Raw genomic sequence first — 19710 nt, forward strand, 5'->3', positions numbered from 1 at the left:
ATTTTTAGTTAAAAAACATTATATCTTGGTAATATAGCAACATAGATAGTAGATTAAATTTAGAGAAAACAGAAAAATCCCCAGTAGTTCTCATTATTTAAGCAAAAAATATTCTTTTATGTAAATTTAAAAAGAAAAATAGCAACTGAATCAGAATGACGCAAGTACGGTATTAATTTTCGTTTTGGAACAGTTTAGAACTGGAACAGGTATCTTTTGCAACTGGAACAGCTTGTACCTGCTATTAAAATATCGCTGTTCCGGCCATGACTATTTCCCAGCCAACTGGACTTTCCAGGAATATTATGTATAGTACCTATATTAACAATTAATATTCCTATATTTCTAATATTTTTTTATATTTATAATATATTTAATTCATATTATATTATCTAATTAGGTTTTTATTTAAAGCGTATCATTTATTTTTAAAATGCCTTTACAGAATTTTAACTAAACAATTAATTTCCTATTCTAAAGACACGCGCGTTTTTGAAATTTCAAATTAACCCGCCAATCGCGCATTCAATTTTCATTGGTTCCTTTCTGCCTAACTTCACGATTGTTTATAAATTCACTTCTGTTCTGTGATTCACTTGCAGGTTATTTTTTTTCTCAAGGCACGTCAAATTTTTACTTTAATTTATTAAAAATCTTAATAATTGTCATGATTTTATTTCAGCACGAGTTATATTTGTTTAATTTGTTTTTTCTGCTCTAAATAATTATACAGTAATATACCAAGTAATATATAAAACAAGGAAATTATAACCTAAGAAGAAATGTCGGGCTTTAAATTTAATTTTTCAAACAGCGAGAGGGGTGATGAAAACAACATGAAAGGTAATTTACAACAAGAAAACAAACATATAACTAAATAAAGACATCTTGTTTTGATGTTTTAGACACTAACGACCTTCCAAAACACTGGCTAGAATGTGCTCAAGTATTCCCAGACAACGAAGACAAAATCTTAGTAAGAGATATGTTTAAAGAATGCGAAATCAACACATTACAAGTAAAGAACATTATTATCAAGCATTTTCTTACAGTAGATGTGTTTAACGTTCTACGTACAAGTGATAGTGATTCAACTAAAGACTTGTCTGTATTATGCGCAGATTGTAACCATTCGGATCTTCAAGCTGCTGTTTATGAAGGCGGCCTTAAAATATGGGAATGTACTTATGATCTAGTAAATTATATAGCGGAAACTGAGTTAGAATTAGAAGAAAAACATGTTCTGGACTTGGGATGTGGAGCTGGTCTAATAGGACTGATCTGTCTGGAAAATGGAGCTTCATGTGTATTTCAGGATTATGTAGGTTTATACCTACGGATTTTACTTAAAATGTGGACTTATTAAGTTGTATTTTAGAATATTGAAGTGCTACAGTATATAACGATACCAAACATAATTCTTAACAATGAAGAATATGTTAAAAAATGTAGATTTTACTCAGGTGATTGGCAGTACTTTTCTGAAACCATTAAAGACCAGAAAAAGTTTGATTATATTTTTACCTCAGAAACGATATATAACACAGAGAATTACAGTAAATTACATGATGTATTTGAAAGGTTATTAAATGAAGATGGTGAAATGTATCCTTATAAAAAATACCTTTGATTTTAAAACAAATTATTTTTTTCTTAATTCTTGTTTAGATATCTTGCAGCAAAATCACACTATTTTGGCGTTGGAGGAGGTATAACTTTATTCAAAGAATACATTTCCAAAAGGAATATATTTCAAGCAACCTCATGTTGGAAGCACTCGGAAGGTGTAACCCGAGAAATTCTTAGATTACAGTTTTTGAAGCATAAAAAAGAGGACCATTAAAAATATATTTTATTAAAATAATATTGTAAGATTGTTTTATTTGTGCATAACTGCTGTATCACATGAACACTGGTTGCTTTCTTGTAGTTCTTTGTTGTTTTTATCAATTTTCACTTTGTCTTGGGGTATTATTAATATAGGAGCGGTAGGATTACTGTGTTCATCTGATTTGATGAATTTCCACTTGATACACGAGTGTTCAGGAGCTTTAAACATACACAATATTAACAAATTTTCGTTAAAATATAAAGAATAATACCTGAAACTCTTGGTAAAATAGGATTAATTGTTCCAAATGTAAAGAATCTAATATTTTCGACTGCTTGGTGATATCTTTCGCACTGACAAGTCTCCATTGTTTCTGAAGAGTAGTTTTTATCACCAGATAATATAATAATCCTATTTCAAATTAAAAAAGGGTGGATTTAATCGTTTTGTACAAGAAAAGTTATTTTTGGCAATTACCGGAAATTTTTGAAATTTTGCTGCCTTCTTCGCCATCTTTAGGGAAATATTGAAAGTACAGTGTGTATTACTAGTTGCCTATATACCTATTCTTTACTATACGAGGGTAATTCAATATGTACGAAAAACTAACACACGAAATATTTGTCGAAATATTTATTTATATAAAAAAAATAAATAATATACAATAAAATACCTAGCCTAAGTGTTTTTTTAAACGTACAATCTATAAGATCTAAATATTCTTAATTGTATTTCTCCATATTTAGAGAATTTTGAGCAATTTTATATCAACAGAGAGCTAATAATGTGGTCCTTGCTCTATATTTCGGTTGGCTGCCGAAAGGTTTCTTGTTTATAGCAAGCCTACCATGACCAAACCCAGCAGCGAAGTGATTCCCATAAACACACCCATGAACATGAAACTGACCATCAAAGCTATTTCATATTTCTCTTTTGGAACAAATCTGTAAAAGTATTAGTGTTAGGAGATTGATTTTTTGGAGAAACTACAACTTAGTAACTTACTTGAACGTTTGTAATATGAGTACGTTCATTAAATATCCGGCAAGCAAATGGTAAGTGCTTAAAATGATACCATACTGCCAATCATGTCCGAAAATTATGGGTAAATGCCTTGGTTCGGCTCTGGTAAACATCATTATGGTCCCATAGAGAATACTTTTCGATATAACTATTACAAACAAGAGTGGTATTGAGAAAAGCTAAAACAAATTAGTATCTCATCAGTTTCAACCATTTCGGTTCGCACTATATTTCGTACTTACCTCGTCATATCTTGTTGATAGTCCTCTACCGACAATATCAGAGCAAGCGGCCAAAAGGAATGTCATCACAGTTATGAAATATTTATCTGAAATCAAGTATATTAATTTAAAATAAAACTATTTTTATTTCTTACTGGGAGTTAAAATATAATATGTTATTACTTGGTTACTAATATAATGATATTAATTTGTTTATTGTTTATGTTACCTCCCCATAAACTGCCCGTGTTGTGGTATTCTGACACTACCAAATTGGTGATAGAAGTAACTGGTATGACGGTGTTGAAGAAATTTAACAGAATAATAGGCCAAATCAGTTTGATGGTGTCCATGATTTGACTGACAGAGTGGACTTTCTTTCTGGCATCTTCCTTGTAAGAGGTCATGTAAAATCTGAAATAACAATTAAATCATATAGACAGGGTATCCCGCATAAATAACTGCAGTGTTTTAGTTGCTAATACAAGTTTACAGGGTGTCCCAGACTGAGCTTGCATTAAAAATTATGCATTGCATTTAAATTACTAGATCTATCGATTAAAAATAATTTTAATATGGTGTACTTCATCATCTTTCATATTTTAAATGCATGGTGTATGCATATTATTAAAAAAGAAATTGTAGAAAAAAAAAACTACAAAAGAATGATTGATATTAATAATACTAATGTATCTTCTTCTTCTTCTTCTTTTAGAAGGCGTATCGCCTGTTTAGTTCCGATTTCCTCCTCGTCTAAGCAACTCTTGCGAGGTTGACTGCCAACTGTCTTGCCAACGTTTAGGTGGTCGTCCAGTAGGTCTTCTGCCATGGGGTACGTTGTTGCGAATTACTATGGCCATTCTGTCAGGGCCCATTCCATTGACATGCTGGTTCCATTCTCTTCTTCTCTGCCTTATCCATCTGACAACGTCGTTTGTTTGGCACTTTTCTCTTATGTCTACATTTCTCTGTCTGTCCCTCAATGTGTATCCAGTTATCATTCTTAAGGTCTTCATTTCAGTAGTTCGTAGGATTCTCTTTGTTACTGATGTTTCAGCTCTGGTTTCCGCACCATATGTCATCACTGGTCGTATGCAGGTTTTGTATATTCTTGACTTGATGTTTGTTTTTCCATATGGGATATTTAAGATGTCCTGATATTGCGGCAGCTTTATTGGCTTGTTTCCTTACTTCTTCTTCCAGGAATCCTGAGCTTGTAATTTTGCATCCGAGGTACTCGAATGACATTATCTGATCAATAGTTTTGTTTTTTATTACCAATTTGCACCGTAGAGGCTCCTTTGAAATGGTCATGCATTTGGTCTTATTTGTGGAAATTTGCATGTTAAATTTTTCTGCCCGTCTGTTAAAAGCTTGTAGCATTCTTTGGAGGTCGTCCTCTGACTCTGCAATAAGTACTGCGTCATCGGCATAGCATAATATGTTTACTTTATGCATCCCCATTTGATATCCTAATCCAGTATTCTTGACGGTTTTTATTACTTGATCCATGATTGTGTTGAATAACAGAGGGCTGAGACTGTCGCCTTGGCAAATACAAGTTGTAGTTCGAAGATGCTGCGTTAAGGTAAAATTTGTTCTTATTTGGGTTGTTGTGTTTGTGTTTAAGTCCTTGATAAGTTCTGTGAGTTCTTTCGAGACATTACTGCTTTCCAAGATGGTGATGATGTCTTTTAGTTGGACTCTATCAAAGGCCTTTGTTAAATCTATAAAATATAGATAGGCTGGAGAGTTATATTCTAAGGATTTTTCAACTAGTTGCCTGAGTATGAATAGTGCATCGGTAGTTGATCGGTTTCTTCGGAATCCTTGTTGTTCCTCGCTTATTGGCACTATTGAGGAGATTTTGTCCACAATGATCTTAGTCAGAAGTTTTAGGGAGGTGCTCAGTAATGTTATTCCTCTATAGTTTGCTGGGTCTGTTTTATCTCCCTTTTTAAAAATGGGTATTGTTATTCTTTGTTTCCATTCTTCTGGTATTTTCTTATGTTGTAATATAATATGTATGTAATTAATATTAGATAAAAATATTGAGGCAAAGTTAAAATGCCAGTAAAAAATGCCAGAGTATCTTTACACTCTGCGTCTATAGTAAAACCAGGCTTACTTGAAAAACGGCGTTTTGGTAGCGAAAAAGAACATTATCAAGGCGGTTCCCATCAACACACAGCCTGAAGAAAAGTATAGCAGAGCTTCTGGTATGGTTTCCGTCATAATTGTGATAGTTACGAGCCTTAAAAGTGCCGAGACCAGTCCACCAATGCCTTGTCCGAAAAGGAACATCTTCATGTAGCGATCTGGGAACTTGGACATGATTGTCACCGATCCGGTTCCAGCAATGGCCATCAGTACTGTAAGCAAAAATAATGATATTTATCTGTAGGTCTTTAAGCTTTCGGTATTATATGTTACCTGCTATAAGAACTTGAATCACCATGGTCACTGCAAAGAATCCCATTTGCCCTAGAAGGATAAATTGAAAAAAAGGTAAGTTTTTATTGATATTACTCATTTTTAAATAAATATCAGTCATCAGGACTTTGAAAAAGCCAGTATCTGAGACGGTTTTACAGAAATTAGTTCTCCATCTCCAATATCAGTCGTAGCAAAGTTCATGGTATGAATTGTCTACCACTTAAAAACAAAAATTCAAAAATAATATCCATATACTTACAGGAATCTGTGTCCACCTTAGCTAGAACAGTTTGGACAACAAAATTAAGGGAGAAAAATATGAGAGATATGTATGCCCTAGTGGTGAGTCTGATTTTGTGAGCCAAAAAAGTCGAGAAGAAATTACAGATGATGCCGGTAGATGTTGAAGCTATCAAGTTGAATGAGGCATAGTTGGCTTGGATGTAGTTCCGGCTTTCTGCGTTGGTATCGTTAGAATCAACGGTCCTGAATTTGTACATCCAGTACTAAAAAAAAAGAAAAAAATCACTATATACTGCTTTATTTTTTCTATTACCTGCTTCTACAAATCAGGAGAAAGAAGCATTCAAAGATTTTTGGCTGGATCAACATATATTCTATGAGAATATTTGTTGATCCAACCAATATTTTCGTCTCTTCCAGTTTTTTTTATTTCTCAGTACTACATTGTGGCGTCTTTTAAAGGTGTACGTTCATGGTATGCCATTCATTGAGAGTGGAATTTTCCAAGAGCGTTTCCCAACAAGCAAAATTTATTGCTGGAACATTGCCAAAACTTCGCAAAGCGAGATGTAACATTGCTTTTTTCATTGTAGCGAGGTTTATGCAAGGTGGCAGAGTAGCTTAATCTTCCGCCAAATTACATTGCAGTGCAAGGTTGAAAAACACAATATTATTGAACAGAGAACTGCAAATCTAGAATCGCAACACGTGCTCCATCGATTCAAGAAATTAAGCAAGCATTATCACAGCTTAAAACTGGCAAAGCGGCAGGTCCTGATAATATACCCGCTGAACTATTTAAGATACACCCAGGAAACATTGCACAGCTACTAGAGACAATAATAAAAAGCAGTTGGGAAACAGAACATATCCCGTCAACGTGGAAAGAAGGACTTATTGTAAAACTCCCTAAGAAGGGCGACTTATCCCAGTGTAAGAACTGGCGAGGCATTACCTTACTTAACACCATTAACAAGATAATTGCTACAGTCATCCAAAAAAGAATTTCAGATGCCCTTGAACCGACTTTGAGAAAAGAACAAGCAGGCTTTAGGCCTCAAAGATCATGTATCGACCAAATTAATACTCTCAGAATAATAATAGAGCAATCTCAAGAGTTCAGATCGCCATTATACATGGTGTTCGTGGATTTTCAAAGAGCATTCGATCCTATAAAACACATAGCCATCTGGAAAGCTTTGAGAGAAAAAGGAATACCCGAAAAAATAATCCGCATGATTAAAATGCTTTATCATGATGCTGCAAGCTGTGTATTACATAAAGGTCAAGTGGGGGAGAAAATTTCTATTGCAGTAGGTGTAAAACAGGGCTGTATACTTTCGCCGCTACACTTTAACATCGTTCTGGATGTAGCACTAAATAGAGCATTTAAAGAACCACTAGGGATACAATGGGGACTGTTAAGCAGGCTAGAAGACCTGGATTACGCAGACGATCTATGCATCTTTTCCCATTCACATTCGGATATGTCTCAAAAACTTCTTAGACTCCAAGAGGAAGCTAATAATGTCGGTCTTCAAATCAACGTGGCGAAAACCAAACAAATGAGGTCAAATACTCCCAACAACCAAGATCTATACCTCTCCAACCGAGCCATCGAAAGAGTTGATAAATTTCAGTACCTGGGAAGTATGGTTCACAGCGATGGGGGCACAGAGAAAGATATAGAGGAAAGGATTTTGAAGGCACAAAGAGCTTTTGGTATGCTTACACCTGTATGGAACTCCTCTATATATAGCAAAAAAAACTAAAGTCCAGCTCTTCAATAACAATGTCAAATCTGTTTTGCTTTATGGATGCGAAACATGGAAGGTTACGCGTGGTCTCATGGATCGCCTACAGGTGTTTGTTAACAAGTGTCTTCGTAGAATATTGAGAATTTTCTGGCCCAATCAAATTAACAACGAAGAACTGTGGAGAAGAACATCACAAAATCGAATAGATATCGAAATTAAGAAAAGGAAGTGGGGCTGGATTGGGCACATTTTGCGCAGACCCCACAGAGATATCGCTAGACAGGCACTTGAATGGAATCCACAGGGAAGACGTGCCAGGGGAAGACCAAGGAATACCTGGAGAAGAACAGTAACCTCTGAAGCCCAAGAGGTCGGGAAAAACATGGGGAGAGATCAAACAGACAGCTCAGAATAGGATCAGGTGGAAACATCTCTTAGAAGCCCTATGTCCCACGAAGGGATGACGGTATATATATATATATATATATATATATATATATATATATATATATATATATATATATATATATATATATATATATATATATATATATATATATATATATATATATATATATATTGAAACGTTGCTAATATGTAACGTTCAGGAAAGTACTAATTTGAGATGTATTAGTAATATTGTTAATTTTACGTCAATACAATAATGGTAAAATTATATTGTACCCAAGTACCTATGTTTCAAAACTTAGTATCCATTAAACTTTCTATTTTGTACTACTTACTGACTTACTGCTAAAATAATATAGCAATTCATTTCATAGCCAACGCTGACGCCGTTTTTTCTCGATCATACGGTATTATTAACTATTATTAACTTCGCGGATCTTTCATTTGAATTTTTGTTGCAATGTTGCAGAAAAAACGTTTTAATCACCATTCAAAAACAATGTTTTTGTAGCAAGGTTTCATCGATCACGACACAAAGTTAGAAATCAACATTATAAAGCAAACGGTTTGGGGATCGACTGCAATGTTGCAAATGTAATGTGAGGTTTTTTGCTTGGTGGGTTCATGCCCCTGAGCTGACAAATCTCCCAGTACAGTTTCCTTGGAAGACCATTCTAATCATTTTTGGGTATACTTTCATCTTCAAGATTCAAGACGAGAACTTTTGAAACATCCCTCGTAGATTATCGCCATATGCATTATCATCCTATTTTCTGAATACAGATAACAAAATTTAACCAGTCATTTCATCAAAATAGAAATAAACAGATTTAAATAGACGATTATATGCAGCTTTGATTGAAATTGAGTTTTACCGAATTCAAAGATACTTAACTCGGATTGTATTTAATACAACCGTCAAAGATAAGGAGAGATAATAAAAATACCTGAAATAGTTTGGTAAGAAACTGTTTTTCAAATTCAAATTTAATAATAATAAAGATTTCGAACTGATTTTTATTTTTCTTAGATGTTTCTCATTTCTCACGGACTAAAAATAGTTTTTAATTATTTTTTGACAACTAAGGCATCAAAAATATTCATTAAACTGTCAGCTCAGAAGCTTGAAACCTCAGAGTAACTGAACAGTTCACTGAAAACATTACAATAATTAATAAAACCAGTGCTTCCTCCATAATCAAAACACTTCACTAAAAACCAATCTCTATTCGCTGTATTCTATTCTTTAATCCGTCTTACCTGACCGTTTTAACTGACCGGCAAGACGTAAGGTAAACCGTTACGTGTGGGGGGGACTTTACCTCATTGGCTGTGACGAAAAACACCATAGGCAGCACGCTGATGGTACGAAATATGGTGAAAGTAACGAAAACAAAATTGAATCTGTCCTTGGGCGCGTTGGGATCGTCTAATCTGATTTTGGGCAAGCCAGGGATGTCGTCCATCGGGATACGAGATCCCCTTCTACTGGGTGGCAAAGCTACAAATAAAAGGTAAAGTAAGAAGTAATTTTGGCTATGCATTATATAATATTTTTTTTGTATTCGTGTGTCTTAAAGTACAATATATTAATATACTTTTTATGAAACTATAATAAATCAATATAATGGAATTTAAGTCGTTTTCATGAGTTAAGTCTACATTTTATAAATTTGGCGTACCTCCAGCAACACTGGGTGGAGGAAATGGCGGGAAGTCTTCATAGTTGAGGGAATACTTTGGTTTTTCTTCATCATCTAGGATAAAAGAACAAAAAAATGTATTAAAAACCAATATTACGATATGTACTATACTAGGTATTTCTACAGATAAAAAAAACGTGATTTATGTCAGTATATGACATAAATTAGGATTGATTGGCGTATTCAATTGTTTTCGGTCACTTCCTGTTTCACCGGAAATGACTACAACTTTATATTTTTTAAAAAAATTCAAAATATGTAAAAAAACAAATAAATTATGCTTGTCCAAGCGTTTTCCCGAAAAACTAACCGTTTTTTAAATAACAAATATTGTAATATTTGAGGGGCGTTTTCACCCTCTTGGAATTTGAGATTCGAGAAACCCCTCCTTATCGAACCTCTACACCCCATAGTCAATCCGTTTGCAAAAAATCAACTTTAAACATCAAGCAGTTTAAGCAGAACCGTGATTACTCAATGGTCATATTTTATGAAACTTTTTTAAAAAAATTTATAAAAAATCTTAAAATATGTAAAACAACAAAATAAAATATACGTGTTTAAGAGTTTTTCCGAAAAACTCACCGGTTTTGAAATAAAAAATATTTTAATATTTGAGGGATAATTTCACCCCCTTAGAATTCGAGCCCCTCCACACCCTAAAGTCAATCTGTTTTCCAAAAATCAGCTTTTTACGTCAAGCGCTTTAAGCAGGATCGTGATTAATCAATGACCAGATTTTTCGAAACACCCTGTATACATTTTTAAAAAAATCTTAAAGTAGGTAAAAAAACAAAATAAAATATACGTGTTTAAGCGTTTTTCGGAAATTTGACCGTTTTTTAAATAAAAAATATTGTAATATTTGAGGGGTGGTTTCACCCTCTTGGAACTGGAATTTCGATAAATCCCTTCTTATCGAACCTCTACACCCTAGAATCAACCTGTATACCAAAATTGAGCTTCTTACGTTGAGTGGTTTGAGCAGGATCGTGATTAATCAGTATGTCAGTCACTTAAGGATTTTATACAGTACGTCTGTCCGTTCTGAGGCTACGGGGTATCCGTGAGAGGGGAAACGATATTCTCTCGATGTTTTTCGTAAAAAAATAGACAACGCGTTCCATCAATAAAAATTCTACAATTTTGCAAGTAGCCAATAAAATGAGTGGGCGGAGCGATTTGCGGTGACGTCTCGTCAAGTCGACGTATAAAATATATTGCTGTTTATTTAAATGTTTTTTGTCCGGATTCCTTTCATAGACACAGATTCAGCAGATGTACTGTATATTAGTATAGATTTATTAAACATTATTTAAAATATTTTAACAAAATACACGCATCTGTATGATCATTAAGTGCAAGCAGATTTTACCAGTTTCTGTAGTATCATTATAGCACAGCGATTATTATGTTATCTGTGATTACAGTAGATTATTACGTTTGGTAATTTCAGGTCTATTTTTACTGGAATAATTTCAATTTAATCTGTTGTAAGTGTATCGAGTGCCACTTCAAATTCCACAGATTAAAAGAACAATTAACTCGTTTTTATCTGGTTAGAATATGCCCATCTGTTATTTTCTCACGTTAAAGTAATAATATTAATTGATTTATGTGTTTCCTAACATCTGTCAAGTACTTAAATAATGTTTTTTATAATGAAGATAAACTTTAGCTACTGATGTACCTATGTTAACAAATGATTCTGAGAATTAGATCAACTATTTTGAAGTTCTTTTTTGTGACTTTTAATTTAATTAAAATTTCGAAAATTCTGTCGTTTTGAGCAGAGAGAAACTAATAATTAAAGTGAGAAAGCTTGTGGAATAGGGCATTTCGTAGACAAGTTTATTTTGTCACCGCGCATCCCAGACGCGCATAGCGTTTAGGCGGTCAAAAAAGGAAGTTTCCAACTTTGCAAGTTAAACAATTGACAGGATTAATTAGATTGTCAGTAGCTTTTTCTACATCTTAGTTCTAGAAGGAGATATCTAAAATCTGTTGTTTTTGACTGAATGTGCCTGTTCTTTTAGCTTGTCAGAAGAGAAGATTATTGTCATTATTGATTATTTCAGATTCCACGATTATTCGGCATTTTTGTAATTTTTGTTTTGTGGTTGAGACCCAGACAAAACGTTTCCTTTAAAGGTAAGTTTTATCTCGGTAATTATTTTAACATACCTAATAGTAATAGTGAGTGCACAAATAATCGTACATTGCTAATTTAATTTTTTTAATTTAAAACATCACATTCTTTTCTGATACCTATGGAACGACTAGGTATTATACCTAGTATTATTTCCAGTAATACAAATTATTTTCTTCAACTGCTAGGTTCTTGTTATAGAATAAAGACTATCAAAAACATTGAATATCTACGGGATACCTACTGATACTCTGTGCGAGCTCCCAACCGTGCTTCCCTGTTCACTCCCAACCAAGTTAGATAAAAAAGATACTGAAGATTGCAGCCTTGAGTTGGAGTATGGCAAGGAGTATGGAGTTAAATAAATTATGTTCCTACACAGTATTTTATTTATAGGTTTTAATGCTTTAAAGTCTAATAATAAATTTTCGTTGTCAACAAAATAATCTAAAAAAACTACGAAGATTTCTTATTATAAACTTGAAAGATTAAGATTCGGTTCAAATATACAAATTTTAATTTTTTGGCGCCAGTATATACAGTGTGGCCCACTCAAGACCGGGCACCCTCCATAAAATCTGTGTTTATAGTCCGATTTTGATGATTTTTTTTCAAATATAAAGTTTCAAAAAATGTACTTTAGGGCTCAATGTCATGTTATTTCACAAAAAACAAGGCCTACTTAATAAAGTTTTTGTGGTGAAAAATTTGCAAAATCATATTAGCGATTTTTTTTCAAAAAATTTGAGTACACCCCTACATTCGGCATCCCCCAAAACAGTTCTGTACCAAATTTCGTTTAAAAATATTAATTATTAATAATTCTGCAGTTAAATTAAATAATTCCCTATTTTTGCCAATTTAACGATGAGTTATAACGTAACCCTTGAAAAAAACAATCCACAACAATGGGTTTTATTAGCTGTCAATTCTTGCAGCGTAGAATTGAATATTAATTTAATAGCACGCAGAAAAGTGTTGTATCAAGAAATATTATTTGCATTATGGAACAATTAAATATTAGGGATAAAATTGAAATGATTCGTTTAGTGGGTGATAACTATCTTCAAGCAGGAGAAGCTGCCAGAGAATTTAACAACAGACATCCCGACAGACCTGCAGTAAGTAGAAGCACGGTTCAACGAATAAATAGAGTTTTTAATGAAACTGGTTGTGTGTCAAAATACTTACTAAAAAACAGAAGGCCGGAACATTGAATAAATAGGCGGAATGAGGAAATATTAGAATATTTTCGTAACAATCCTCGTGCAAGCATTAGAGGCGCCAGTGTTGATTTGGATATACCAAGGGAAAATATTAGGAGATGTTTGCGAACTAATAAAGTTAAACCCTTTAAACCAAAGATTTTACACACTTTGGAAAACGGAGATGATGTTAGACGATTAGAATTCTGCTTATGGGCTCAAGCAGAGTATTTAAATAATAGAAATTTCTTAAAAGAAATTTTATTTAGTGATGAGGCAACATTTAGTACAAACGGAGTAGTATCCTCTCAAAATTCGCGATTCTGGGCAGTCGAAAACCCTGAATGGGTGATCAATACAAGAAGACAGTATTCTCAGAAATTAAATGTGTGGTGTGGCATACTTGATGATAGAATCATTGGTCCATATTTTTTTGAGAGAAATTTGAATAGTCCAACGTTTTTGAATTTTCTGATTAATGACTTTTGGGATGCAATACATAATTTACCATGCCAAACCCGTTTGAATTTAAAATTTCAATTGGACGGATCACCTGTGCATAACGCGGCAGTTGTCAGGGAATGGTTAAATGAAAATTTTGAAAATAAGTGGATAGGTCGAAATAGCCCGCTAATTGAGTGGCCACCGAGATTCCCGGACCTAACACCCCTTGATTTCTGTCTTTGGGGTTTCTTAAAGCAACAAGTTTACAAGTTTAGACCTCAATCTGTAGATGAATTACGTATTAGAATTACAGAGGCTTCTGCAAATATTACACCACAGCAGCTTAGGAATGTAACTGTTAATCTAAGAAAAAGATGCGACAAATGTATTCAACTGAATGGAGGGCTGGTAGAAGCAACTAGAATTATTTGAATATGTTTAACTTATTATTCGGTTATTGTGTTGCTTGTAGTATTTTTATCATTGTTTGTAATAAAAAACTCGTTGTCGTGGATTGTTTTTTCAAAGGGTTACTTGATAACTCATCGTTAAATTGGCAAAAATAGGGAATTATTTAATTTAACTGCAGAATTATTAATAATTAATATTTTTAAACGAAATTTGGTACAGAACTGTTTTTGGGGATGCCGAATGTAGGGGTGTACTCAAATTTTTTGAAAAAAAATCGCTAATATGATTTTGCAAATTTTTCACCACAAAAACTTTATTAAGTAGGCCTTGTTTTTTGTGAAATAACATGACATTGAGCCCTAAAGTACATTTTTTGAATCTTTATATTTGAAAAAAAAATCATCAAAATCGGACTATAAACACAGATTTTATGGAGGGTGCCCGGTCTTGAGTGGGCCACACTGTAGGTATATATGAATGCAACCTACTATATCGATAATGCGCTCATAGTTCGGGTTAGACGCCAAAGGCCGCGCCACTAACACAGTCCTCAAAAATTAACGTTGATCGGTCTCTCTCACTTTAGTTATTAGTGTTCTCTCCGGTTTTGAGCCATTTGTACATTTTTTTGAATTATGTGTATACAGTACGTCTGCTGGATCTGTATCTATGAAAGGAATGCGGACAAAAAACATTTAAATAAACAACAATATATTTTATAGGTCGACTTGACGAGTACGTCACCGCAAATCGCTCCGCCCACTCATTTTATTGGCTACTTGCAAATTTGTCGAATTTTTATTGATGGGACGTGTCGTTTAATTTTTTACGAAAAACATGGAGAGATTATCGTTTCCCCTCTCACGGATACCCCGTAGCTACAGAACGGGCAGACGTACTGTATACTTTAGGTTTGCACTTAGGCCGACGCACTATTGCCGACAGGGTTGGCATGATTTAAATCAAATGATTTAAATCATGATTTAAATCGTGATTTAAATCAAGTGATTTTTTAAATTTTAATCATTAATTTAAATCAAAACAAAATAATTTTATTAAAACTTTATTATAAATCAAAAAATAGCTGTAAAAGTTATAAAAATGTGTCCTAGAAAACTATAAAAAATATTTCTATAAAAGATATAACAGATAATAAATCGAAAAGTAATTGCATGTAAATTGTAAATGTTATAAAACTATATAAAAATATCTATTCATTAATTTAAATGTTGGACCGATTTTTGAAGTAATTTCGTGTGAATCCATTAGACCGCTAAACGCGGGGATTTATTTTAATTAATTTATGTATAAGTGACAAAAATTCGCTGTTCGAATACATATCATTCGCAGTCCAGTGCAGAACTAGGTTCTTCTGATATAGAGACTATATCTTCATTCCCAAAAATCTATAATAATCGTTGTCAGGAAATATGTTGTTTTATTTTTTTTTGAAATGGTTGTATTTTTCCAAATTCTTACCGACATTTTGATCTTCAGTAAGTATTTTACACTTTGACATTAGATAATACTAATTTCATTCTCGACTTAAGACTATTTTCGAACAATAGTGTATTGTTTTATTAGGAGTAAAAATTATACTTTTTTTGATGAATTATACTCCTTTGAAGGACCATCGTAAAGCTATTCCGACTTTACAAGGAAGCACAAAAAGTACATTTTTACTCCTAATAGAACTTGCATACTATTTTTTTTAAAACATTACAAATCATTTTTAATCAATTTCAAATATTGCAAATAATATAAACAGTAATCAAGCAACAATTTGTACACTCGTTGAATTTGACACTTAATATCAGTTTAATAATATATTTTTGTACTTTTGTGCTTAGGCGTAACAGTGCTTTACTTTTATACCTAGGCGTTAAAATGATAAAAATTAATACTTTTGAGACGTTTGAAAAAAAATCCTTTTGATCTGAAGCGAGCGACTTTTTTGCGAAATATATTGGTGACCGATGTGGAAAAATGACAAACGCACCCTAGAATTATTAATGTTATCGATAACGGACAGAGTTATAAAGATTTAGCCATTTAGGATAGGGCTTTAATTGGAAATAAGTCCTAGTCATTTGGAAATCCGATTTAAATATTGTTATGAATTAAAATCGTGAACTTATAAAAAAATGAACTTATCGTGGAGCAGAATTTGGATCGGACCATCATTTGGTGGTATCAGAAACAGTAGTAGAGTACAGAAAGATGTACACTGTAGTAGATAGAACTATACAGGACAGATACGTACAAGTAGAAACAAAAAAATACAATTTAGAAAGTTTTATGCAAGAGTCGACACGATTTCTGTACAAACTAAGACTAGCCAATAAACTAGCATATATAAGAAGGGACAACGTAAACGCTGAAACGTTGTATGAACAAACAAAACAATGCATTCACGAAGCAGCTGAAGAAGCGATAGGGCAACAAGAAAAGCAAACGACGGAAAAACCAGAATGGTGGTCTGAAAACTTAAAAAAACTTATAGAAGAAAAAAAGCGATCCTACCAAAAATGGCTTAGTACCCACAGCGACCACGACAGAGAAGAATATGCAAGATTAAATAGAATGGTTAAACGCGAAGTAGCTAAAAACAAAAACAAAATGTGGGAAACCAAATGTGAGAGAGTGGAAAGATATATGGGAGGTACAAGAGTGTCAGAAGCGTGGAAGACAATAAGGAACCTTAGAAGAGACGAAAAGCAAAACAGTAAACTAGAACTTATAAGCATGGAAAAGTGGGAAGTCCATTCCAAACAGTTACTGTCAGAAAACAGGATAGAATTCAAACTAGAAGTGCCAGATTTGAAAAACGCAAAAGATATAGATGTAAATGAAATAAGTGTAAACGAGATAAAGAAAGCATTGAAGAACTCAAAAAATGGAAAAGCTGCGGGGCCGGGAAACATTTTCATTGAGCTAATAAAGCAGGGACCCGATATATTATTGGAAATACTAGCTGATATCTTCAACAGATGCCTGATAAAAATACGAAAACATTCCTGAAGCTGGAACCTGGCGTACGTCAGCTCTATCTTTAAGAAGGGAGACAAAAAAAGATGTAGCAACTACAGAGGCATTAGTTTGACAAGCTCAATGGGAAGGTTGTATGGCAGGATATTAAAAGAGAGAGTAGAAGAGAGCTTTGAAGAAATAGAAAAACAAGGTGGTTTCCGCGCTGGGCGTTCTTGTACAGACAGCATATTTGTGTTACAACAAATAATTGAAAAAAGGAGACCTCGAAATTTGGACAGGCATCTGGTATTTATAGATTTAGAGAAAGCCTATGACACGGTGCCTTTGAAGAAATTATTTGAAATCTTGGTTGAAGCAAATGTGAGTAAAACATATATCAATGCAATCTGGAATATGTACAAAAATCCAAAAAGTATGATTAGACAGGGGAAGTTCCTATCGGAATCCTTCCTGACATCTAAAGGACTTAGACAGGGGTGCAGTTTATCACCTACCTTATTTAAAATATATATCCAGGAGGCATTGAAAAACTGGAGAAGGAAGAGTAGAGCTATGGGAATAGAGATTGACAACCACTGTCTATCGACCTTGTTCTTTGCAGACGACCAAGTTATTGTTGCAGGTTGTGAGGAGGATGCCGACTATATGTTGAGGAAACTTGATGAAGAATACGACAGATGGGGACTCAATATCAACCTCACAAAAACCGAATACCTGAAAGTAGGAGAAGAACAAACTGAAGATCCTAAACTACACATACATGAAATTAAAAGATGTAGCGAATATAAATATTTAGGAAGTATTATATCTGAAGAAGAGAACTCCAAGAAAGATATACATAGTAGAGTTCAACAAGGTAAGAAAGTAATCGGTCTTTTAAACCCTCTCCTGTGGTCAAATAAAACATCCATCCAAACAAAGATAAGGATTTACAAAGCAATCGTAGATCCAATTTTAACATACGGTGCCGAATGCTGGTAATTTACAGCAAAAGAAAGAAGGATGGTCGAGTCAGTGGAGATGGACTTTCTCAGAAGAGTATGTCGCATATCAAGGATGGCACACATTAGAAATGAGGAGATCAGGCAAAGAACAAGGCGAATATATACCAGCACCGACAACATCGAATCGAGACAGCTACTATGGTATGGGCACGTAAAAAGAATGGAAGGGAAAGATGGCCAAAAAGGGCAATGGAGTATCGTCCCCAAAGCAGAAGGAAAAGAGGAAGACCTACAACTACGTGGCTAGATGGAGTAGACCAGTATATGAGAGACCAGTATATGAGCTATTAACCAGGAAGAATGGCAAAATCGAGCAATATGGAGGTCGAAATGCGGGATGCGGCAGAAGCTGTAAGACCCCACTTTATATATATATATATATATATATATATATATATATATATATATATATATATATATATATATATATATATATATATATATATATATATGAATTAAAATCAAAAAAATCTGATTTAAATCAAATAAATCTGCTTTTTTTTATTTTTTTTTAAAAATCATGATTTTTTCCAACCCTGATTGTTGGCCCTGTATGCTGTATATGCCAATAACAAATGTTTGCCAAACATGAGTAGATTGAATACTAGAAATAGTGTCCTTCAAAAATTATGTGGTAAAATACTACATAAGGCTGTTCGGTGGGGATAGAATTAAAGTCTGAGAAAAATGAATAACCTTCATATTTGTTTATAATTATTATTAATACCTATATCAGATGTATTTATTCATAAGTAGGGGCTTTATAATATATACTACATCATACGATTCTTAAACAAATAAACTTTTTCTTAGCTTATTACTCCCGAATTTATTTGCTGAAAGCAAATTAAAATAACGTTTAAGTTTATTTTTCATGCGTTGGGATTATTTTTATTTAACCGAAAATAACTTTTATTTACAAAAAAATTAAAATATCTACACTCACCTCTTGTATTAAGTGAAAATCTCATCTTTACACTATAATTCGTAGAACTTAATTTAACTAAATTCGAAAATTATATCCAAAAAATGTTCAAAGTCAAAGTAGGTAATACCGACTCAAAAATTATGCGATGCGATTGGGAATTTTATATAGAAAATCGGATTTAAAGAATTTTATCTATAAATAAAGGGGGATGAGGTAGCACTACGTAGAACAATTAGATAATACAATCGCCGCATTGTTTATTACTGTATAAATTTGTTGTTTAAAGAGGCGCCTTTACTGTCGAGGCGTTTTAGAAATATTTCGAACAGGAATTTCGAGTTTGTGATTCTTCAGGTGATTACGAGGGTAGCCTGAAAAAAAATATCCGAGAAATTACAAATACAGGGTTTAGAGATTTATTTTTCATATCAACATAGGTCCGATTCTGCGTTGATTCGTAGCTGCAGGGTGTTAAACTCTTAATATTTTTTCGATTTATCATAATTTCCTTTCAAGTGCTTTTAGCGTTTTGAATGAAATTTTGCGGGTAAAATTTACTATAAATGCGATATATTTTAAAGTTATAAAAGTGTCGACATATACCCAGGGACCTGCATATAGGTTATCACTGGAATATTTTTCAAAAAAAAGGCATGTACGGCACTGACTTTTCTTTCTCTTGTTAGCGAAATAGTGTAAGCAGTTTAATGCCGATTAAAAGTTGTCTTTTGATATTTTGTAGATTTCGGCCTCCTTGATGAGATAAACGCAATTTTATTAATCTGCCTTGATCTAAAAGTCTAATAGGAAACCTTTAAAAAAGTTTAATATCATTAACTGGCGAAAATTTTAAATAAGTACTTACTGATTCCTCAGTTAAAATGTCTGTAGGTTGGACTAATAATAGTAATAATATTTAATAATAAATTAGGTAAAATATATATAATTTATTAATT

The 19710-nt window shown here is 33.2% G+C and overlaps 2 protein-coding genes across 3 annotated transcripts; one reads left to right on the forward strand and one right to left on the reverse strand.

Annotated features, from left to right (window-relative positions):
• Nucleotides 1-600: 600 nt before the first annotated feature.
• LOC115886665 (histidine protein methyltransferase 1 homolog) lies at nucleotides 601-1874 on the forward strand. Of its 2 annotated transcripts, XM_030905917.1 has the most exons (5): nucleotides 601-843; nucleotides 906-976; nucleotides 1053-1321; nucleotides 1379-1605; nucleotides 1669-1874. In XM_030905917.1, exons 2-5 carry the CDS (start codon nucleotides 937-939, stop codon nucleotides 1841-1843), a joined length of 711 nt encoding a protein of 236 aa, XP_030761777.1. In that variant the 5' UTR covers nucleotides 601-843; nucleotides 906-936; the 3' UTR covers nucleotides 1844-1874. The 2 variants fall into 2 exon arrangements, with proteins under 2 accessions (XP_030761777.1, XP_030761776.1); XM_030905916.1 differs by having other exon boundaries at nucleotides 906-1321.
• A 592-nt stretch (nucleotides 1875-2466) lies between these two features.
• Nucleotides 2467-18907, reverse strand: LOC115886639 (equilibrative nucleoside transporter 3-like). The gene is made up of 10 exons (XM_030905885.1): nucleotides 18773-18907; nucleotides 9602-9676; nucleotides 9242-9420; nucleotides 5771-6017; nucleotides 5509-5559; nucleotides 5204-5447; nucleotides 3305-3489; nucleotides 3097-3182; nucleotides 2837-3033; nucleotides 2467-2775 (listed from the first exon to the last, which is right to left on the reverse strand). The coding sequence occupies exons 1-10, from the start codon at nucleotides 18795-18797 to the stop codon at nucleotides 2664-2666; spliced, it is 1401 nt and encodes a 466-aa protein (XP_030761745.1). The 5' UTR covers nucleotides 18798-18907; the 3' UTR covers nucleotides 2467-2663.
• Between the last annotated feature and the right edge of the window lie 803 nt (nucleotides 18908-19710).

Source organism: Sitophilus oryzae, unplaced genomic scaffold (genome assembly GCF_002938485.1).
Source record: "Sitophilus oryzae breed Bouriz unplaced genomic scaffold, Soryzae_2.0 scaffold_494_pilon_pilon, whole genome shotgun sequence".
Lineage (NCBI taxonomy): Eukaryota > Metazoa > Arthropoda > Insecta > Coleoptera > Curculionidae > Sitophilus > Sitophilus oryzae.